The sequence below is a fragment of the Cimex lectularius genome, unplaced genomic scaffold (assembly GCF_000648675.2).
Source record: "Cimex lectularius strain Harlan isolate CLEC.00 unplaced genomic scaffold, Clec_2.1 scaffold24, whole genome shotgun sequence".
Classification (NCBI taxonomy): Eukaryota; Metazoa; Arthropoda; class Insecta; order Hemiptera; family Cimicidae; genus Cimex; species Cimex lectularius.
This window is the reverse complement of record NW_019392666.1, coordinates 2,470,509-2,495,901: the sequence shown is the minus strand read 5'-3', so window position 1 is coordinate 2,495,901 and position 25,393 is coordinate 2,470,509. Positions and strand designations below refer to the sequence as shown.

The 25,393-nt window shown below is 36.0% G+C and overlaps 1 protein-coding gene across 4 annotated transcripts in view; it reads left to right on the top strand.

Annotated features, from left to right (window-relative positions):
- LOC106674422 (rho GTPase-activating protein 20-like) overlaps positions 1-25,393 on the top strand; it is a 424,732-nt gene that overhangs the window by 365,360 nt on the left and 33,979 nt on the right. For all 4 annotated transcript variants that reach the window (XM_024225142.1, XM_014407126.2, XM_024225141.1 and 1 more), the window contains one exon: positions 12,893-13,006. In XM_024225142.1, coding sequence (XP_024080910.1) covers positions 12,893-13,006 — 114 coding nt within the window. The remainder of the gene's footprint in view (positions 1-12,892; positions 13,007-25,393) is intronic.

The following is a 25,393-nucleotide window of genomic DNA, read 5'->3' as shown; positions in this document are numbered from 1 at the left end:
ATCATCTATATCATATAATATGATCATTTGTATACAGTACATAAAAACCATCCTACTTCTAAATGATCATTGCGTTGAGCTTTTTCCAGGTTCAAAATTTTCGCAGTTGCTTCTTTTATCCAAAAGTATCTATTTACCGTCTGTATGTATTATAATTTATGCATTCAGATCATTTATCATCTATATCATATAATATGATCATTTGTATACAATACATAAAAACCATCCTACTTCTAAATGATCATTGCGTTGAGCTTTTGCCAGGTTCAAAAATTTCGCATATTCTTTCTTTTTCCCTTTAGTTGAACAAAAAATATATTATATTGGTGAACAAAATTTTTACTGAACCAACTAGCTGAATGGCTAAAATCTACTTTTGAGTTCACATTTTAGAAGCAAGTTATGTCGATCTTTTAAACATTCAATGTTTTTCTTTTAGAAAAACATGATATAAATTATCAATGTTTATGTCACTGTTTAAATTATTCATGAGATTTCATTCCCAGGAAAGGCCCGATAAAGGCCCATTTAATTATATCGGTGATATGGGAAGACCGTGATCTTGGTGGGCTGTTTCGATGGAAATTTTGAGATCTTTTATAAATCCGCGTCTGTTGCGAATATAACGGATCATGACGTGGCTTATTCAATTTGTTATTCATTGAGCATCTTCGCGTGTTCGGACTAGTCAGAGGATACGGTCGAGGAGGGCAGTTTTTCCCCGTCGATGTTCCGTTTCTACGGGACATTTTCAACCCGGCGTCCGTTGTAATGGAACGGGTGGGACGTCTTGAGTCCGGACCGACAATCGTCTTAAGAGCTTTTCCAAGGACGGAAGACAAAAGGAAAAAATAGTTGGAAAAAAAATAGGATGGAAGAAACGGAAAGTGATCCCGCTCTTGCCCACTGTAAATAGGAGCTGCTTTTTCCATTTCGAGCAAATTAAGGCGGTTTCGCGTTTTTCATCCGCGCGCGAGGACATTGACACCAACACAAATGGCTCGTTAGGATGACACGCCCTAAGTTTGCATTATCATTTGTCATCGATTCTATCAATGGAATATTAGGCGAAGAAGAAAAAATGATCTTCTGACAATAGGGTATCATTAATGGACCGTTTGTTTAATCTTTTTTATAAAAAAAATCATTAAACCGGTAGTGATTGCTTCTTGTAAAGGACTTCTCTAAGAGAGTTTTAATATAATTCAAACAAATGACTTCAACATTTATGAAGAAAAGAATCATCATCATAAAACCATTTAAAAATTCGGCAAATTCAAATTCGTGCTATTGTATTGTTAGATGATCTTGTGTTATTACAGTGTTAGTTCATCACTGAGTAACCTAAGGTGAGGTCGAAACTATACATTCTTCCTTCAACCTACCCTCGACGAAGGATGAAGAGATGTTTCGGCACGCTTCTCAGAATGTTATCCCCTAAAAATAACAATAAGGACATAAAATTTTACAAATCTGGTACTTCAGTCAATGAAGGTTTGTCGTTAAGATAAAGTGAAATAAGTTGAACTAAATTACATAATAGAAAAAAGAAAAAGAAATAATAGTAGCAATAATACGAATTCAGGGAAAAGTAGTAATAATAAAGAATTCTCTGTCTAGTGCGAACAAAATCACAAATGTAAACTTAAAAGTTGAGAAAAGTAGCAAAAACACCCAATAATAGGGGTATTCTGTAGAAAACCTAAATATGTCAATCTGTAGACATATTTAAGATTGTTAGCCCTGGTGGTGATCTTAAAATCAGTCGAAAGCTTGGCAGTAACATCTGAATTTGCTTTTTTTCCAAAGCCATGATCCAGTGTTCGTAATTAAAACGATTCCTATGTCGAAATGGTATTTCAACTAAGCATTATTTTACCAACCTATCAGCTTGTTACCTCACCCTTCATTTAAAAAATAAATATTAAGGGGTATTCACGATCTTTGTGTTAACCCTGTTAACTCTGTTAATTCCTGGTAGATAGAGAAAAATGATGACGTAGACATGTAAGAATCGGCTAGTTAACATCGCTCGATCTAACAGGCCAGGGCCCATGTTAGATGTTAGGTCGAAAATGTAGTCACATTGCTATCCGTTAGGGCGTAGGTAACCAACATGGCAGCCATGAATTTAACAGCTGTTTTTTGTTTACACGTATTTTCATTTTTAAATACGCATTAATTTAATCAGACCGATACATTTCTTTTGTTAATTTCTGACCTGTCCTTATGCTCTTATTCTTAGCAGATACATCCCCTATCCTATTAAGTAGTTTGAGGTTAAACGTTAGGATACAATTTAGTTATATCGGCATGAATTGAAGCGTGTTATTTGTTAGTACTTTTCGAGTGTTTAGATAGCATTTTGAATGAAAGGGTTGATTAATTTTCCTTTTTTTATTAACTTTTGGCATCTTACAATTTAACACAAAACAAACAAAAACAAACCTTCAAGGACTGTTATAGCTTTATTTTTGGTTCTACCAATAGCCACGCGCAGCATTGCGGAAAAATTAACGTTTAACATGCTAAGAAAAGAAAAGGGCATTCACGATTTTACTGGACATTTCTCTATTCGAGTTAATACGGGTTAACATCTTAGAAACATCGTGAATACCCCTAATATTGTGAACTATGTTGTCTCTGTTTGGAGGGAGATGATATGTGGGTACTCAGGAGGGATTTAAAAGAGGTAAGGGAGACAGCAAGAGAATTTCAGATATTTGTGGCTCTAGCTGGGAAGAATCGGTCAAATGTGGAGGTTTTAGGACGAGGAAGGTATAGGTCATTGGGTGGTGAGGGGATGTCAAAAGAGTGGATTGAAGATTTGAACTGAACTTGCTGGACAATACAGTGAGGTCGACGAGAGTTTATGGATTGGTAAGGAAATACTCGGAAGTAGCTAAAAAAATACTTTCTACGGTTGGAGGGATTGATCTGAATACAGTTGTGAGACTAGACATTCAGGGGTGGCGAAAATATACCTATGTATATAATGCGTTGGTTTTTCCTGTTTTTATTAAGCCCATTCGACTTATTTATAGAAGACAGGTTGGAATGAAGATTTGATTGTAAAATTATTCGGAAATCGTGAGATGCGGTCTGGTGTGATATAGGTTTCAGAAAAAGATTTTCTTTATCGTGCCAACGTTTCGATCTTTATTGAGATCATCTTCAGGCACTCTCAACACGACACGGAACAATGGCACAATTACGCAGAAAACAAACACTTTGAGCCCTGAAGATGATCTCAATAAAGATCGAAACGTTGGCATGATAAAGAAATCTTTTTCTGAAACCTACATCACACCAGACGGCATCTCACCATTTCCGAATAATCATCGACTAACGGTCACTAATCACCACACATTTCTACATGATTGTAAAATATTGAAACCCACAGAACAGAGAAAATCTCACAATTAAACATACAAATTTCTATGATATGGGCCCAGTACATAGTAAAAGTATGATGTATAAGTAAGTATCGAAGATTTTTATATATAAGTAAACGCTGACAATAGGTAGTGGAAAATTCAACACGTTGTTTATAAAAAAGAAATATTCCTCTACAAACCATTCATTCTCTTCTTATACCTTTGTCCGGAGGGTTGGTGGTTAACAAAGGGTTCCAGCCGTTCCGGGCCCGGATCATTTTGTTCTGCCCGGCGAGGTCGAAGGGCTTCGATTTTTTTCTTCCCGATTGAGTTATTTTCTAGAGTCGGATCGTCGTGTGTGCTCGTCCCTTTCTGCGGGCATTGTTCTTCCTCCGCTCCCTCCCGCGGGACTCGGACTTCCGTTTTCCCAGCGAGAGTCGTTCCCACGGACGTCCACCTCGAATTAACTCCTGCCATTCTTTTAATAGCCTCCCGTAGGAGCGCGATTGAGAAAACCAAGTGCCCGGGCACCGCACGCGATTGTTCGAAACGGCTTCAACGATCGCCGGATCCTTAGGTAAGATCCTTTTGATTTATCCTTCGGCCTTCGAAGCGATGCCGTTTTGATAGTTTTAACATTTCCCAATCTACCATAGAGGTTAACATTTAAACATTCCATTAGGTTTAAGACCTAAAAATAACGTAAGCGAGATTTCTTTTTGAGGTTGACTACGATGGTCCTTTACTTCAGTCCCATTTTGACTTGACAGTCCAATATACCTTAGATCAAGATCATCGCAAACTATCAACCTACATCCTAAAAACGCTTGGATGCTCATTCGAGCTAAATCTTCCTGAAACGTGCTTCACATTGCGAACAAAGAAGTGCATTCGTGTTTGTGTTACGTTACAATACCCAATCCGATTTGTAAAACTATTTCCCACACGGAAAGTCAGTTTCTCCTTTCTATTTTTTCGAACACTACATCTTCAAACTGTTTATTTTAAATACAGAAAATGTCCCTTATCTGTTACTAAAATATATTAAAATGTATAAATTCCATTCAATTTTTGTTATAAAATCTTATATCCATGCTATTTAGGTGGTCTTTTTATATGAAAAACTTTATTTGTACAAAGGAACATAATACATTGAGACGCAAAAAAAAAAGTGGCCACCCTTATAATTTTTAATTATCTCTTAGACAATCCTCCATTGATTATCTTACAACAATATTTTCTCCATTTTAAAGGTAAATAAAACAAATAAATTTTCCCAGCTTGTCTTTTCAACTAACTAGATGTTGTAAATAAATCTTTGAATTGACAATTTCTTCTTTGTTGGATTTTCTGTAAAGCTTCTTTCTTATATTTCCGTGGATTGATTTTTTTTAAATTGTTCAATTTTTAAGTTTCAGATTTGTTGTTTCAAATAGTTTTAAGTGTTAATAATTCGGCTAGAATCACAACATTGTTGGAAAAGTCAAGCGTGTATGGCCAGAGTCCTTAACATTACCAGAACAACTGTGTTCTTCCATCTCTACCAAGATACTGCAGGTTACTCAAGATGGCATGGATCATCATCATCCGTCGAGTCACATCTCAGAGAGTTTATGTTAGAGATGATTCAAGGTTGTATTATGTAGTCTTCTGACGACCGAGATAGTGTTTGGAGAACAGGAGGGCGATACATCCTAGCAACATTTTCATACCGGAGAAGCTGTGGACGTGGTGGTGGATATGGACCAGCATTTGTATGGAAGGTCGCCCAAATTTGATCTTCATCGAGAGTTCCTTAACAGATGCTCGATACATTGGAGTGGTGTTATCAGAAGAAGTTTTTTGTTTTATTGTGGGACCTGGAAAAATAGTGAGAAGAAAAAAACAGTGGCGTTCCTCATATGATTATTCCTTCTTCAGATGTTTATAACAATTAACGATTAAAAGAAAGATAAAAAACAGATTACAGGAAAATAAAATAGCATTAAACAACCTATACATGATAATACATAAAATAATGATATATATGTAAAGAAGATAAGATGCGCGAGTCAGATGTGAGTCTTTTCCGTTTAAGGTGGCAATCTTGTTGTCATTAATTATCCTTGTATGTGCAAATTACCAGTTGATTATCCCTTCGCAGAATTCTTTTGTTGCTGAGTCAAAATCCCCAAATTTAATAACTCAAAAGTTATTTGCTTCCATGTGACATTGCCCTGATTTGTCATTGCGCGACAAGGGTGGCCTGAATGAAAAATGACTTATTTCGTTCAAAATTTTATTTGCACTTATTGAACAATATTGAAAAACCAATGAATGTATTTATTATAAAATTTTACTTGAGTATATCAATATCGCTTAATGCAAACTTACGTATTGATGTAAAAAAATAGTAGTCGCAGATTATCAATGACCAATTTCCTTCCTTTTATTTCAACGAAAAACTTTTTACACAAAATCCAAAAATATATGAATTAATTGGGATTTTCCGCCATGGGAAAACCGTTAAAACAGCTTTGAAAGTAAATTAAAAAATAATGTTGGTGATTTTTTGTTTTAAATCCAATGAAAGGCCCATAAACACTAAGTGATGGGGAACTATGTCTGTTCTAATTAAATATATTTTAGGGAATTTTATAATTGTATAGTTGACTTCTTATGTGAAAAGCATGCATAACTTCAATTTTCAACAGGAAGTGGATTAGTAAAGTCCACGCGAGGTGGTTGCCGAGAATTTTCAGGAGATTCGGAATTTGTTGTACGAGAGGAACGCCGGGAACGGGTTAGGCAGGCCGTCCTTTCACGTGTTACGTCCTTGTGTACCGTTCCAGAGAAACATCCAGCGACCTGAATAGCCGAGGTCCTCGCCAAATCTGGAGAAGGACGCCCGGCCGGTAGAGCCTTCTTTTTCGTCGTACTTCCAAAAGCCCCGAAGCACATCGGGCGGACTTCCTCCTGCGAAAACGCGAAAATCGCGCCTAGCACCGTTATTGGAAACCGTCGGCATTAGCGATTAGCAAATGTACGAGGCGTTTTTCGAATTCTTCCCCGTTTAGCACCCTTAGCCACTAATCCTCCTAATAACCTTTTGCCTTCAATTACTCACAACTCGCTCATCTATCTCTGACAATGATGAAGTAGTGAAATTATTATCACTTAAATACCAGGACAAGTAAGCGGGGTAGAATTCTTGTCCAAACAACGAAATAAAGGACACCAAAAATAGACTAGCAGAAAATTTTTAACTAGCCTAACTATTAAAACTTGTAAAAACCATTGTAAATGAATACTAATATCATTAGCGAAGTAGCTGAGCGAAGGCAAAAATGGAACACCTCTTCTGGCATTTTAAGAAAGGAGGAATGCAATATGAGCCATTTCGGTTTGTAATATCACCTTTAAAAGGACCTTCACAAAGATTGGAAATTTGCTGAGGAAATGGGTTGTGATTTGAAAAAATTAACTTCCCTCGATTAAAGCCAAAAAGCGTGTTGATCAAGGACAAACAGTGATAATAGGCGGACGCTGAGCTTTAATCGAACTACTTAGTAGTCAACATTTTCTAAAAGTGTTCCATTACGATAATAAATTAATTAATATACGTTATTATTATAGATTCAAATCTGTGTACGAGATTCGAATTAGTTTTGGCTTTTGGCATTGCACTACATTCCGGACTACATCCGGCCTTTTGTAACACATGGCAATATATCGCCCGCGGGTTTATACATTAATCCTTGCTCAACGAGTTTAACGGATTAAAAATTGTTTGTTGGATAACTTACGAAGAAAATTACAAAATCGACTTTGCAAGAAAAAAATTGCTATAGAAGTGATTTGTTTTATCAAATCGTTATCGTTTTTCATTATACAGGGTGTTTGGCTACTCGTGTCAGAAACTTTGCCAATAGATTTTACATTCAAAATACAACCAAAAAGTCCTAATTAACTAACTAATCTTAACAGTTTCGGAGTTATTCCCGTTTTTCTGATTATTTTAAGATTTCACGACTTTACTTCAAATAATTTCAAAACTGAAAAGATTGGGGCAATCCGTTAATACCATTGAAAACTACGTCTAATTTCTAATAAGATTTGATCAATACTAAACTTGTATACGTTCGTCAATTAAGTGTTTTAGTAGCCAGAACTTTGAAAAATATTTTTTTTTTCAATGTTGAAAAATTCTCGGTGGTGATTTTAAACTACTATTTCCAAACCTAGCGGCCAGGAAATTTCAGAAAACGTACTCCATTTTATATTCTTTTTAGTTAATTGCTTTTTGAGTTACTTTTTCAAAGGTGAAGAAATTGATGAAGGAAAGGAAAAAACCGTGGTTGAAGGATTGGTAAGGTGGAAACATGAATAATAATAAAAAAATAAACAACATTAAGGAAATTTTGAATGAATGAACTAAAAAAATTGAATCATACATTGAATTTAATTATACAGGGTGTTCGGCTATTCGTGTCAGAAACTTTTCCAATAGATTTTACATTCAAAATACAACTAAAAAGTCCTAACTAACTATGGTTCGAATCTTAACAGTTTCGGAGTTATTCCCGTTTTTCTGATTATTTTAAGATTTCAGGACTTTACTTCCAATAAACAATGATAACATCGAAACTGAAAGGTTTTTGACAACTCCGTTCATACGATTGAAAATTATCTTAAATTTCCAATAAGATGAGATCAATACTGAACTAGAAACGTTGGAGAAATAGGCGTTTTAGTAGCCAGAACTTTGAATAAATATTTTTTTCAATGTTGAAAAATTCACGGTGGTGATTTTAAACTACTATTTCCAACCCTAGAGACCAGCAAATTTCAGAAAACGTAATCCATTGTATATTCTTTTTGGTTAATTGCTTTTTGAGTTACATTTTTCAAAGGTGAAGAAATGGATGAAGGAAAGGAAAAAACCGTGGTTGAAAGATTGGTAAGGTGGAAACATTAATAATAAAAAAATAAACAACATTGAGGATATTTTGAATGAAAGAACTAAAAAAATTGAATCTTAAAACTCTTTTATTCCGGGAAATAATAATACAATAATCCTGGAATCAAAGTTACAGTCGTATTGGTAAATAAGTAAACAATTGCACTATTTCGGTTTCGAAACCAAATTAACAAACGTTTAGTAAATTTATTCAAAATTTCCTTTTGATTTTTTAAACTTATTTTTTTATATCTTTCCAGCTTACCAATTCGTCAACCACGGTTTTTACCATTCCTTCATCAATTTCTTCGTATTTGAAAAAAGTAATTAAAAAAGCAATTACGCTACAATACATTGAAAAGGATATTAAATGGAGTACGTCTTCTGAAATTTGCTGGTCTCTAGGTTTTGAAATAGTAGTTCAAACTCACCATAGTAAGTTTTTCAATATTGAAAAAAAAGTATGTGGTGATTAGTGACCGTTAATCGATAATTATTCAGAAATAGTGAGATTCGGTCTGGCACTCTCAACTCGACACGCAAGAATGGCACAATTATACAGAAGACAAACACTTTGAGCCCTGAAGATGATCTCAATAAAGATCGAAACGTTGGCACGATAAAGAAAATGTTTTTCTGAAACCTACATCACACCAGACCGCATCTCACGATTTCTGAATAATTATTGAAAAAAAAAAAATATTTTTCAAAGTTCTGGCTATTAAAACGCCTAATTCTGCAACGTTTCTAGTTCAGTATTGATCTCATCTTATTGGAAATTTAAAATAGTTTTCAATCGTATGAACGGAGTTGTCAAAAACCTTTCAGTTTCGGAGTTATCATTGTTTATTGGAAGTAAAGTCCTGAAATCTTAAAAAAATCAGAAAAAGGGGAATAACACCGAAACTGTAGAGATTAGGACCCTAGTTAATTAGGACTTTTTGGTCCATTGGTCATTTTGAATGAAGAATCAACAGGTAAAGTTTATAACACGAATAGCCAAACATTTATTTGCTGTGCTTTCAAATTACATGCAGATAATGAAAAACCTACAAATCTGTATTTAAGAAAATAAATCATCGATATTTCGTGAGAATACAAAGGGTTTCAATGCTCATCGAGAGATTATTTTTAACAATTTTTAAATCTGACGAACACGTCCATAGTACTACTAAGGCGTTTTAATTTTATGGGTTAAGTGATTTTATTAACTAATAAACATTCTTAATAAGCCTAAAATAGTGGCGGTTAAGTGGCTGTTAAGTGATCTGAGCGTTGTGAAATCTTCGAGATTTAGCACATCGTAAATGTCACTGTTTATTGCATACCTGACGCCCTTTCTGCTCAACGCCCGGCCGACATGTGTGAGTTTGTGTTTTTAACCCTTTCGCAGTCGCAGTAACTGTTTATTAATGAGGGCCGGTCTAATGGCCAGGATTATCCAGACCGCTCCCCCTACGGCACTTCCTCGACGGGAACGCCCCTCGACCGTCCAAGGTATATAGGTCAGTCGAAAATACCCGATGCGAAGCATTACTCGGCATTGCAATTTTACGGGTAAACGTTCGTTCGTGATGCACCGCGCGGTCCGTATAAGAAAATCAGACTAACGATAATCTTCAATTAAGAGAAAATTGCGCTTAACTCATGTCAATGTGCATTCGATACGCTTCCATAAAAGAAAAACTTTGCCATGACCCGCAAAAAACATATTTGGAAACGTTCAAAGAGAAAGAATTCTGCTTATTTACATTTTCAAAAATGCACCTAGAACTCAGAAAAGGTAGTTGACATATTAACTTCTGTCAACCCATGGACACACTCTAGAGAATATTTTATCTTCATAATCTAGAATTTGGCCATTTATTTTAAAGTCTTTACGTATGTTCTGTGTGTATCAGTGAGAAGGATCAGGACACAATCTATAACATAAATTTAAACAAATAGGTTTTTTTTAACTTATCAGTTAGCTATACACGATAGTATACGATACAAATAAGTACACATGATTAATATACCACACAGCACAACACTAGCACTAATGCCAACACTGGACCGGTAGAACACATGCTTTGAGGTGCCAGCCGGCACTCAGTGTATACGATTAGAGGTCAAAGAGGTCCCGAGGCCATTGTCGGTTGAAGCGGCGTGGTGTGTTGTCAGGATGGGAATGAGTGGAGAGGGCTCGAGCAGTATGGTTAGGATGGTTCGAAAGGTGGAAGGTTTGGAAACTGGACCGGATTAGTTAGTTGACAAAAGAAATGTTGAGGGCTTTGTGGATAGTGAAGTTAGTGACATAATAAGGTGCTTTGACAATTTGTCCAAGGACTTTCGATTGGAAGGACTGAATGCGCTGGATATTGGAAGGCTTGGCAGTACCCCACAGTTCCACTCCGTATGTCCATATGGGTCTTAGTAAAGTCTTGTACAGTGTTAGCTTTGCCTTAATTGTCAAAGTCGATTTCGGTCTTAGAAGTCTTCCTAGTAGACCAAGTCTTGTATTAAGTGTTGTGTTTTAAATCTTGTTTGGGGATTTCACGACAGTCTGCTGTCGAGTTGTAGTCCCAGGTATTTGACTTGAGTGGAACCTGGTATCTCTTTGTTGTTGATGTTCCATGGAGTACAAGACTGCTTTTTCAGCGTAAAAGTACTCTGAGGGTATTTTTCTTCGTTCAGTCTTGCCCTCCATTTTTGTACACCAGTCTTTAATAAGCTCAAGGTTTTCCTGGATATTGGAGGTAGCTTGGACAGGATTGGAGTTAGAGGACAGGATTGCGGTGTCGTCCGCTTGGGTGGTGATAATAGTGTCAGGATGTATTGGTAGATCAGCAGTATAAATGATATACAGGATAGGATCAAAGACCTTGCGGTACACCGGCCTGTATCTGCTTCTGGATGCCAGACCCTGTCGAAAGCCTAAAGCCTCTGTCTGTACCAAGAAGCATTTACAGGATTCGAAATAAAAGTATTCATGCTAATCGTGCTAATGTCGAGGACTTATATGAGTGTATGACGCAAGAGCACTATTTCGGAACTGATATCATACTCGACACTAGCACGTCTGCCTTCTGCTTATGCACCAATGTTATTTTATAAAATCTTTTAAAAATAGCCTTAGTTGGGTCATTTTCTGTGAAAGAGTTCACAAACAAAAAGAAAAGAAGAAGCAAGAGTGGGAACGGAAGTTAGTTATAGACTGTACTCCTGATGAAGACATAAAATAGGCCGAAGCTTGAAGATAATTTTTAAGTTTTTCTTTGCTGGCTTCCTCACTAATATTCTACAACATATGTGACATCAGAAGGCCGATAAATTTAGTAAATTCCTGAAAAGCGTTTATGTGGTAAAGGACAAATCTCATTTTCACGCTGAAACATTACGAGGATGTGTTGCTAGTGGGTTCTGACCGTATCAAGAAGTTTTTACAGAACTCAAAATAAAAGTATGCATGCTAATCGTGCTAATATCGAGGACTTATATGAATTTATGACGCAATAGCACTATTTCAGAACTGGTATACTCGACACTAGCACGTTCTGCCTTCCGCTTATTGTTGAACCAATGTTATTTTCTAAAATCCTTTCAAAACAGGCATTAGTTGTTTCTGTTGGGTTACCTGAGTTGTTTCTGAGGAAAGAGTTCACAAACAAAAAGAAAAAAGAAGCAAGAGTGAGAACGGAAGTTAATTTCCGTAATGAGCGGAATAAAATTCAAATTCTTCAAACGATTACATAACGCCGACAATCTTTAGCGTAAAGCCAATCAATTAATCTCCTTGGTCGTCATGGTGGTGTCAAATCGAATCTGAATATATTGATATTAATATACGTTTAACACAATGCAAATCTCGCACGAATACCCTACATGACTTTTATAATTCGTAACCAAAAGGTTCAATAATCAAATAAACAAGGTAACTGGGTCATGAATCAACATCCATCTGGTTCCTATTTATAGCTGCAAATGAAAAAATGAAACATTTGTTCGAACAATAATTATTTAGAGTAACATTTGCTTTTATTCTTAGAATACCACTATTGCATGTCATAGACGAAAAGTGAGATTATTTAAGTTTGGTTGGTTGTAGTATTGTATCGGTATTAATTATGGAAGAAGGGTTAAGTTAGACAAATTATTTCGCACGTGTAAAATTCAAAATTAATGTTATTTTTCAACTACCAAACATAGATATAATTAAAATAAATTAAATTAATATATAAAATATAATTAAAGGCAGGAATCTCTGTAAACTGATTTAAAACAGGAGCGTGAGTAGGCCTTTAGTGGAATTCCTAAAATGGTAACGATTCACGATTGGAATTTGATTTACGATATTGCTTCCATTGTGGCCTGGTCTGGTTATTGACTGTTGCGGAATCCGTTTTTGTTTATTTGTTCTGGATCGCCTGATGCGTAACAAGGACCTTCTTCCACACCATGCAAATTAGGTCCGATGGAATGCGCCGGACCGCTAGAGCTGAGAGGCGGGCCTACGCCCGTTTAGCCTTATCAACATCGCCTTTTATTAAATTGGCGTCGACGACTTGTGACACTCATTGTTATTTTGTTTTTACAGGTCCACAGATTGGCCCAGTATGAGGAATACTTCGAGAACCTCCTCTCGGATGTGCACGGCGACCAGATCCGTGATCATGAAGAGCTGCAAGCAGCGCGCACCAGGGCTAAACAGGTAAGGTTTTAACTATCCTAATCAATATATTATTATCAATAAATATTTACTGTCTAATATAAACCATATCTAAAATAGATAAAAAGTCACTTTCACTTGCGAATTTGTTCTCACACTCAATTTAACAACATAAAATCCCATAATTTTCTAAGTTTCCCACAAATCGACAATATCAGAAAACAAAACAATAAACAGTAAATTAAAAAAATGAAAAAATTAATGTGAGTTGTTTAGCGACCGGTGGTTCAGTAAGTGGTTGAAGGTTAGATGTATTTCAGATAAACACCTTTTACATTTAATTGCCGACGTTTCGACCTTTATTCGGGTCATCCTCAAGTTCATAAAGTCTAGTGTTATTACTGTATTATCACGTTTGTTAAGCGTATACGTAGTGAAGTTTTGTAAACTTCTCTGAAATAAATGAAAAATATTCTGAATTACATCGAACCTGACCAAACCTCTTCAATCAATTTTTGGAAAGCAATTGATCGATTTATACAAGCTCAATTCTACACATAACAAACATATATAGACATACACAAACACATATAAAGAATTGAGTTTATAACTAATACTCACCAACTTCGCTGTTTTGACCGTCCGAAGATGGACCTCGGTTTTATACGTTAAACCGGCGAAAATAGGATCCAGGAGCTGTGAGCGGCTAGGACATTTCAGCATCCAACGCATGCAGTTTTTAAAAGTAAGGCACACTCACACTCTCACTGAGAAAACATACTCTTTCCTATTTACATACCATTTACTCAATTAGGTTGTTGGAATATTGGTTATTTCTCAAACGCCCTTTTCATATACCATATAACTGATCTCAGGGTTGATGGGGTACTCAATATTCCGCCAGCAGCCTTCTCACACTAATAAATTCACTGTCAATATACGCTAACAATCATAATATGAGATAACTATTAAAAATTATAAACAATAAGAGCGCCCTTTTTCTCTAAAAATCGAAACAGGGGACCCAAACTTGCTGCTTCGCTGAACAGTTCTCATATTGAACTGCTTTCCTATTCGCTTTCTATAAAGAGCCAAAGAATATTACTCTCCAATTAAGAAAGAGTCATTCAGCCACGTTTCCCTACATGCTGGATAAATACGCTGGCTCTGGGCCAAAAGAAATATGATACACATGCAAATACTAGAAGAATACCAATATGAACTAGAGGATGAAAAAAAAATCGAAAATGGAAAAACCTGAACTAATTTCACATGATCAATTCAGCAATAATACTGCATACACCAAAAAATAAAATATTAGAAGTACTATATCATCATTTTTATAGTTTTGTATTACATACTTACATCTTATACAGATTTATTATATATATATGTATATATATATATATATATATATATCACTTTGCAAGTGGTTTTAACTATTCGTAAAACTAATTCGTAAATTGTAATAAATTCTGCCACTAGGTTGAACAGTGCCCATAGCCAATTTCCCTGTGTATATACACTTGTACTTCAGTTGTATACTATATTTAAGTTAATACAACTTCAAACTTCAAAACTTCAAAAGTTCTGAGACTATTTTTTTAAATCGAATTAAAAAGAGCTTGGCAATAAGAAAATATTTTTGCCCCTATGTACATTATTCGCTCGATCTCTTGATTGCAGTTTACGATCCTCAAAACTTAAAAAATAGGTTCTGCACAATTGGATGATCAGTACTGATTTTAAAGGTTGAAGTTGCTGATGTTAATTTTTTTAATGTAATCAGCCTTCTGTCGATAGAAAACTCAATACTAAATTTTACTATTTATTGTTTACTAAATAATATTTATAACTTTAATTAAATTTTTTCAGCTGTACTTTCTTTTGTATTTTTTGAGGAGGTGTGACAGTTTAAAGGCATATGAGTTTATTATTTCACTTTATATTCATTAAGACATTAACATAGATGTACTGGACAGATTTGAATACAAACACAATTGAAAAAAAATTCTATTAAAGAAAACAATAAGTTGTTTTGTTTATTTGAATAAGTGAAATCACGTATTTCAAATTACGAGTAGGTAGGATAGAATGGTTGTAATTATTGAATGACTCGATAAAATACCGTGTCAGAAATCACCTCTTTAGTTATAATTATAACTCGAGTAAACCTAGCCTTTCCGAATTTAAAACGTACTTTTCAATTTTCGTCCCAAATCTAATTTTATTCTGCTACCTAGCACACTGTTAACGAATTTAAACTAGATTTCTGGGGCAACGTCGGCTGCTTAAGCCGGCTTAAACCGCGTGTACGGAGAAAGGGTTTTTTCCATTTTATTATTCATATTACAAGGGAAATGAAAGTCTATGCAAATGTTTGTTTTCTTCCCATTTCTTTCATTTCTGACGGAAACACGTTTGTTTGACCATTACAAGACTCTTTCTGAAGATTTCTTTTTGCATGAGCTTTGTTTTATTAACAACAATGCGTGGGCGTTGAGTTCAATTTTTAAAGTTTCATGAATATGATTTATTAACAATAGTAATGAGCAGTCAGTTCAATTTGTAAATTAATTCATGTATGTATTTAGTTGTCATAATTCACCGTATTAATTAGTTAAATTAATTATACGTCACGTCATCGTGAACGAGATTCGAACCCACGACCTTAGGCTAAATACGCCGCTGCTTTAGCTAAAATGTATGATTAATTTAAATAATTAATCGGTAATTATAACGTATGAAATTCATTATATTAATATATAATTACAGAAGTACTTACTTTGCTAACAGCTCCCCGATGCCATTTCATGTCGCCGTGAATCGAACCCTGATTTGACGATATTTAAAAATATGGCCAAAAAAATGAAAAATTCTAAAGGTTGTAGGATAAGATGTGGAGTTTATTATACATATAATAAATACGTATATGGATTATTATAATAATTGCAGAAGTACTTACTTCGCTATCAGCTCCCTGAGGCCATTTCTTGTCGCCGAGAATCGAATCCTGATTTCACGATGTTTGAATACATGGCAAAAAAGGGAAACTTCGAAAGGTTGTAGATTGAGATGGAATTGGTTTCCATGTGGGTCGAAGTCGAGAGTTCAAGTGGCTATAGCATCGGCGTCTTTAGACGAAGGTCGTGGGTTCGATTCCCAGTCATGACCCTAGTTTTTTCACTTCAACCGAGACTTTAGGTACAAAGTATAATTAATTTAAGTCACTTTTTAATATTTGATAAATATCATAAATTATCGAGGAGGAAATTTTTATTTATTAATGTATAGTTTGGTCTGAGTTTGCTAAAACTCGATCTAAGCATACGCGTTTCGGTATTTCACGTTTGTCAGTGGTTCATCATTTGCGTCTTTATGTCATTATTGTCCTTTTATAATTTCTCTAAATCATATAATCAAGCAATCATCTTAACCAGATTTATCTGACAGCAAAAAGACAGCCAAACTTCTGCTAACTCTAGTTGGCTTTGCCAGTGAGAAGATGTTTTAGCATAACTGCAGTAGTTGTTTTGTTGGAGAAACCACTTAGACAGTTGATAAAAATGGCTTTATCTATGTGTTAATTCATAATGCCAACATGTTTCTCATATGGTCTACATTCCTTGATTATGGTAAATGCATAAACATATATGACAGACGGGCAGCACCAACTTGACCTAAACGGTCAGAAACGGCAAAACTGCAGTGTCATCATCCCGCAAACTTCAAATAGAAATTACAATAAATGGCTTGTATCATCAGCGCTAATTTCAGTCAATATTTTCTATGATATCATGTATGTAAGAGTTGGTTTATGGTCGTTGAAAATTGTGCATTGCGTACTTACCTGTATAAAATGGTGTCGGCATGATGGCAAACGATTGAGCCAATCTAAGCCAGTTAGTTTATTATAACTTGGTAATCTGTTCTTGTAAGACAGATTTTTCGAGAAGCGATCACGTTTCATGGCAGGTTTGGCTCTGACATTTTATCTCATTTTTGACGAAGCTGTGATGGGACAATTAGCCGGTGCAAAGGACGCAAATGGTAACCATTACCACTGAACTCGACCGGTAAACGCATTGCGTAATCCGATTACCAAACTCGGCTGCGGTCGGCATTCCACGCCCTTCTTACAACATCGTCCTCAATGTTGATTTTTCGTTTTTCCCCGGCCATCCCGATTGAGCCAATAATGAAAATAAGAATATTATGACCCAAGTCTACCTTAGCACTTCCGTTTTGGGCTCGTTTCGTCCCCGAAACCTAAAAATGACGGATTAGCGCCGGCGGAAACGGGTCAGGAATTGTGTCGTTGGCGAGACAATGGGATCGGTGACAAAGCCTCTGACTTGTAACTTTTATCGATGAGACCATAAACGGGCGGCCTGGTTTTGATATTGGCCCGATTATTTTCAAGACGTGATCGATGTCGTATAGGAATCCATGGAGCTTGATCAACGAGGTTGCCACCCTGAATTATATACACTAGAGCACACGTTATACACTAGAGCCTGTATGAAAGTCTCAATTTTTCTAGAGAGAGAATCGTTTAGGAGACGGCGTTTTGGTCGATTCTGTTTAGGCGGTCTACCGATGAATATTGTTGACTACTTCCTTAAATTCACTAATTTCGTGGTCCGCTTGACCAATTAATACTTTACAATTAATTAAGGTTTTTAGTTAAGATGAAAAAAAGCTAATGGTACGAGAGGGATTCGAACCCACGACCTTCGGCTAGATACGCCGCTGCTCTACCACCTGAGCTATCGTGACCTCGATCCACTCGGACATCAACTCGGCTGAAAAATGGCAAAAGGAGGGAAAACTCATAAGGTGGGGTTGAGATGGGGAGTTGATGTCCGAATGCATCGAGGTCACGATAGCTCAGGTGGTAGAGCAGCGGCGTATCTAGCCGAAGGTCGTGGGTTCGAATCCCTCTCGTGCCATTAGCTTTTTTTCATCTCAACTAAAAACCTTAATTAATTGTTGACTACATCCGGCAACTACCGTTGACTTCCGGTTTACGACAGAATCATATTTGTTTAAGAAATTGCGATTGGGACAGTCGGAGTCCACAGATCAATCTGATGTTCAAACAACCGACATTTGCCCAAAGAATTATGAAAATATCTCCTTATTTATGGTGTACCAACAACAAAGATTTAAATCTGTTCAAAAAGGCGGTAATATATGTATTTAAAAAAAACAATTTTTACAATTTGTATCCAATATAAAACATCAATAACAAAATATGGTAAGAAGAAGGAAAATTCGAACGGTTTTGATGGGGGTATCCGAGGGGGTCGAAGTCAAGATAGCTCAAGTGGTTAGAGCAAACGCCTAAAAGGTCGTGGGTTCGAATCCCGCTCGTTACACTAATTTTTAATCTCAACCCAAAACCTTAGATAAAAAATAACTAATTGGAATAAAACATTAATGTTCTTAACAAGCAATGATCACACAAACCAGAATTACCTGACAGTTGAGATCAACATTTGATGATGGAAAGTTAGCAAAATCATTTATATATAAGCATTTGGCAGTCATTTTACTATCAAACAATTAAAATATAATTACATCTCTCACAATATCTATAAATTTTTAATTAAAAATAACAACAACAATACTTGATTTTCAACAAGTAACAAGGTACTTGGGGGACCGGATAACAGTTGATGAGTTTTCTGGTGAAATAATAATAAAATTAAAAAATACACTCAGCACATAAAAAAGAAGAAAATTTAAATATTGAACATATTAATTTCTTGGTCAAATTCACAATAACCCAAAACACTATAAAATTTTCAAACCTGACATAATTAAAATTTCAACGCTAGCAACAAAACAATATCATTATCAATAATAATAATAAAAATAATTTTTATATGTATTTAGTATTCATAATTGACCTATTATTTAATTAAATTAATTGTACTTTTTATCTAAGGTCTTGGTTGAGACGAAAAAGCTGCGCTAGCTAAAATGTTTAGATTTGCGGCATATTAAGCCGAAGGTCGTGGGTTCGAATCCAGCACGTGACACTAGATTTTCATCTCAACCAAGACCTTAGATTAACAATATAATTAATTTAAACAGTTAATACGATAAATTATTAATTCTAAATACGTATATGGATTAAATCAGTATTTTCAGAAGTACTTACTTCAGCTGAACACTTCATAAGTCGCCGACAATCGAATCATGATTACACGATATTTGAAAATATAACAAAGTATGGGAAAATTCGAAGGGTTGTACGTTGAGATGAGTTGATGTCCGAGTGGTTCCATGTCAAGATAGCGCAAGTCTTGAGCCGAAGGGCGTGGGTTCGAATTCCGCTCGTGACACCAGTTTTTTCGTCTCAACCAAGAACTAAGATAAAAAGTCTCAACGCACTGACCACAATTACAAAAGCTCGAAACTCGTTCGTCACGATTTAAGTCACTTGGCAATTCTGCCGTAGAATGTCCAAATATGCCGAACATTTCAAGAGGACACGCCTAAAATTGAAATAAACGTGAGGCGGCATATTTCTAAAACTAATTCAGGAAGCAGTATTTAAAAAATGTATCGTTTCTTTACTGATTGGCGAAGTCACGATAGCTCAAGTGGTTCCAATTCCAATTAAAAACAATCAAACAAAGATTATTGAAATTTCGGGGCGTTGTTGAGCGGTCTGCGAGTGTCAAAAATTAGACTTGCCAATAGCAATTATTTAGAAAGGTGGTTAAAATATGGCCTGTTCGGAGTGTTAAAAAAAACAGAGGTTCGTTTACATAAGTAATAAGTTTGACGGTCCGAGCGATTCAACAGGAAACGCGACCCTGGCATTAAAACCTTGGTGGACCTGGTTTTTAACACGCGAGAGCCGTGACATTTCACAATCTCACTGTTCCCGAATCGCCCCTGATTTTATCTCCGGAGGGACGACTGATCTCAACAAAAGGCCCGGACAATCGGCCATTAAATGGCATCTAATTGTCATCTGTGAATGGTCCGGCGGAACAACGGCCAAACAATATCCAGCCAGCCCCATAGCACTGTGTCTAGCATATCACAAGTGCATTGCGACATAGTCGGAAATTGTGACTGTATGACATGAAGTAAGCGAAAGGTGGATTAAGGTTATTAAAACTTATATTTTCTGAATTCGAAAGTCGAACGTTCAGATGTAGCTAAATATAGCTAGCTTCTCGTCCACATTAAACCCTTTCTTCGGACGACAGGGAATCCAGAGATGCACGAATTTTCTTATGGTTTATGCTGCAAAAGTAGCTATATACACCGAATAGCATTCAACTAAATCTTGAAGATTAATTATTCTTTTTATGTTTTGGTTGAAATAAAAAAGTCAGGGTCACGAGCAGGATTCGAACCCACGACCGTTGGCTAAATACGCCGCTGCTCTACCACTTGAGCTATCGTGACTTCGACTCCCCTCGGACATCAACTCCCCACCTCAACGTACAACCATTCGAAGTTTCCCTCTTTTTGCCATTTTCAAATGTGTAATCAGGATTCGATTCTCAACGACTTATGAATTGGCCACGGGGAGCTGTTAGTGAAGTAATACTTCTTTTTACTTATTAAATATTAATCCATTTATGTGTTAGTGGTCAATTACTAAGTTACTTCTTTCAATTAATTATTCTTTTTATGTAAGGTCTTGGTTGAGATAAAAAAGTCAGTGTCACGAGCGGGATTCGAACCCACGACCTTCGGCTAAATATGCAGCTGCTCTACTATTTCAGCTATCGTGACTTCGACCCACTCGGACACCAATTCTCCATCTCCATTTTATCTCAATCAAGACCAATATAAAAGAAGTAAAAGACAAGATAAGCCAATATAAAAAGAATAATTAATTGATAGAAGTAACTTGGTCAATTGACAACTATAACATAAATGGATTAATATTTAATAAGTAAAATAAGTATTACTTCACTAACAGCTCCCCGTGGACACTTCATAAGTCGCTGAGAATCGAATCCTGATTACACGACATTTGAAAATGGCAAAAAGAGGGCAAATTCTAACGGTTGTAGTCTGAGATGGAGAGTTAGCGTCCGAGAGGATCGAAGTCACGATAGCTCAAATGGTTAGAGCGGGGGCGTATTAAGCCGAAGGTCGTGGGTTCGAATCCCGCTCGTGACACTAATTTTTTATCTCAACCAAAACCTTATACGAAAAGAATAATTATTTTAAAGATGTAACTTGGCCAATTGACCACTACAACATAAATGGATTAATATTTAATAAACATTGAAATTTGTGTACGACATGAAAACAAAGATTAGTAATGAAAAAAGTTTAACAAACAGTAATAATGTTAAGGAGTTTTTGACAAAGGAAACATCTCAATCATTTAAATTGCTTTTGTGCCAAGCCAGTCGAATTGTTTTCAAATGTGGGCCGAGTACGTTATTTGTGGCTAGGCGTTCTGATGCCTTGCCCGGCGTACAACTTGCCGAAATTCGAACTGGTTACGTTAACGGTTCGTCGTTCTGACAAACAACCGAAATCACAAATATAATCCATTTCCCGTTGGTAATCGTTCGATCACGATTGTATTGAGTCGCACAAGGCTCCACAAATGTACAGAACAAAACTCCCTTCCAAATGTATTTCTGAACGAAAAGATACAATTGACTCATGTCGTCCAACTGAAACCTTGCCGCGGACTATCGATCCTTGTACTATAAGTCTCTTACATAACTGATTATCAATTTGCATTAATTTTACCCGTTTTTATATAGATATTCCTGCATTTCCCATGGCTTTTTATGGTCATCTTACTCGTTAAAAACAACAGGCTTCCTCAATTTGCTTTCATTAAAGCCTGATGGTTGGAGCTTTCACGCTCGATATGAGTCGGCTCGTGCACCTAACGATCCTCTTCTCTGTATTCTTCGGCATGTAACGACCGCATTCAAAAAGACAAAGTGATGTTTATATAATCCTCATATTTCGTCGAGGTGGCATGTGCAATTGCATAATCATTGTGATGTTTGGACATTATTGTTTCCAACTTGCTTCACGGTGTTTTTCAACGTAAATATCAACACTATAAATAATACTTTTAACTCCTTTTTTTTCTGACGGCGATTTAAAAAAAAAACATACGGTGAGATTTCTCCTTGTGCTTTTTGGTGTGATGAGCCTGCAGTTTGGTCGTTTTCGATCTGTCAATCTACGCTGTTGTCGTTTCGGCATTTATACACCTTCAGTGAGCAGTCAGTCGTTTTTATATGTTATTTCCTAGACAAAACAAGACTGTCCAAACGAATTTCATAAACCAAAACTCTCAAAATAGACAGACCAGGATGATCGAAAACGAACGATGAACTTATTCTTGATTATATTTATATACCAGACTCATTTTTAGACGCATGTTGCCATTTTGCTGTCTTCATCTTCCTGTCTTTGTTATATTGTTGCCGATTTTAATTAAACAGTTTATTGAAAGTACATGGAAGACAGTAACAACATTGAAGAACACTACATAAAATAATTTAAAAAAAAAAATAAATAAATAAAAACCACTGTAACATGCCTGTACGTAAAACCCTGAACCGAATATAAAATAAATTAGAAATTCCAAAAATACCCTTCACAACCGTATACTAAGGACCTACCATTGAAAATGTCGAAAAACCAATTAACTACAGATGATTACATATTAAATAGCGATTATTTTGTTTTGTAAGCATTGATTTTTCCAATATTCCAAATCCCCTAGCTATAAATGTCTTACTAACCCTGCTATGATTTAACTGATTGGCACCGATAAATTATTTACTGATGCTCCAAAAATCGACCTAAGCACCAATCGATACCACGAAATATAAACGGGAATTTATTTAAATCAATCGTAAAAAAATTACCTCGAAAACCCACATTTTGTGTTTGTTTTTTTCTAAAGTCATCTCTATTATTAATGTCTGTAAACTTCATAAATTATTATTCGCTAAAATGATTTTGTTTTTGCATTCGTCCTACTTTGCTTTCAGAGGTCCGTCGTGATTGCTTATACATTTTTTGTTCTGTTTTGCATTTTAGTCTAAGGATGTGTAAACTATAAACATATGTCAACATGTTTTCCTGATAGTCAAACTTTACATAATAAGCAGTTGTTTAATATTCATTTACGCCTGTTTTTAACACAGGGTGATGTCAGACGCTTAATCATTTCTATTTGACCAGCAGACTTTTTTTTCGTATCAATTAGTACATTTTGAAATCCTGTTTCGAATGTTATCGACTATTTTGCGATCTCAATTATGTTATATAATCAAGGCAGTAAATCTTTTATAGCGTTTAGATTAATTGACTAGGTATAAAATGTATTATTTATTGTCGGGTAAGTCATGCTTTAATTGCCGGTCCGATCTGATAAAGTAGATGGTAATTCCTATTTTCGGCAACCTTTAAAGGTTGATGTCATTGGGTAAACATTTTATCCCTCGCCGACCTTTTGTCTAAAAAGGAGAAACTGCTAATAACGACGTTTGTTAGCACGGGCTATGTTCACAGTTTTGGATTGCTGAGGGGCGCGGTCGGGTGAATCGGAGTCGGGCACCGCGGATTCTCACATGGGCCCGTTAACAGGCCGGGGGTTTGCGCAAAGTTCGAACACATCCCCCACCGGGCAATAAACCACATTCCTCCTGTTGTTGAATCGGATGAATAACGCTATGTCATGTGTGATAACATCGCCGTAGGCGGTCTTGATGTGCCGAATGGATGGCAAACGCTAAGAACAGCCGTTGCGCAAACGTCTTAAAACATTTTTACATCTCGGCGGATTCGCCGGTTTCACAATAAACCGCGAACCCGCAATCAAGCGCGTTTCCTGGAAGGAGAAAATCCAAACATAGTTCATAACCGCTATATCAAACATTCAAAGCTCACTTTTTGTCCCAACTATCGGGTAATGTTGACATAGTTCCAGGTCAATAACAAATCAAAAACATGACAACACACACTCTGAACCGTGCTTTGTACCTACCTGTCCTTCATAAAAAGCATCAGTTGTCTTTTATCAGAAAATAGTAATAGTTGTTCCTGAATCCATCAGCCACAAATATTTGAATCCCACTTGCATCATAACAATCACCTAATAACATACAATCACAAAAGCATAATTAAGAAATGTCTCCATTGTTTAGAACAAATCAAAACCATGTCGCATATAACACGCCCTGAAATTTCCGTTTGAACAAACCTTAGTTGCGTAGTTCGCGTATCGAATGATCAATCATTTGATGCCTCATACATTTTATTTTTGCAGATGACTCTGCTTTTCTTTCCGTACGAAAGATCACAAACAAAAGTATATAAACATGATTTATTATTTCAATTAATTATTCTTTTTATACAAGGTCTCGGTTGAGATGAAAAAGTTAGTGACACAGCGGGATTCGAACCCACGACCTTCGGCTCAATACGCCGCTGCTCTAACCAATGGTGACTTCGATCCACTCGGATACCAACTCCACACATCTGGACCTACAACCTTTCGATGTATTAATAATTTATTATGTATATCACTTTCGATGACCAGACAACCATAATTTACTTAGCTGTACAAAAAAGGGGATAATTAACAGCAAACACTGAAGTTATTGTCCACATTTTTGTCAACGTCTCATTCTTAAATACACTGAGAGTATAAAAGTGGCCACCCTTAATATTTTTAATTATCTTTTAGACAATCCTCCATTGATTATCTTACAACTATATTTGGTCCGTTTTTAAGGATTATCGGTAAATAAAACACAGATACAATCTCTCACTGGAATTTATACATAAATTAATTAATCTATCTTTTCTTTGTTGGTTTTTGTGTGAAGCTTCTTTCTCACCCATTATGTTTAGTTTTCTGATCGACCAAATTACTTCTTTCAATTAATTATGCTTTTTATGTAAGGTCTTGGTTGAAATGAAAAAAAATTAGTATTAGTAGTAAAAAAAAATTAGTAAAACGAGCTGGATTCGAACCCACGACCTTCGGCTCTATCCGCCGCTGCTCTGACCATTTGAGCTATCTTGACTTTGTGCGGAATATTGAGCCGAAGGCCGTGGGTTCGAATCCCGCTCGTGACGCTAGCTTTTTCATTTCAACGAAGACCTTACTTAAAATGAATAATTACTTCTTTCTAACGTTCAATGGTTTGATTTTTTTTAGTTGTACCATTTTTGTCTCAAATTTGTTTGAGTGATGGTTTTAAATGAAACCAATTCGCGCTGTTGGAAGATGGAAGAAGTCAAGCATATGTGACCAGGGTGGTTAACATTCCCAGAACAACTGTCCGAAGGGTCTTCCATCGCTACCAAGATTCTGGGGGTTACCCATGTCTCCAAGCATGGATCAGGCGGCCATCGTATCACATCTCAGAGAGATGATTTTTATTGTTTAGAATG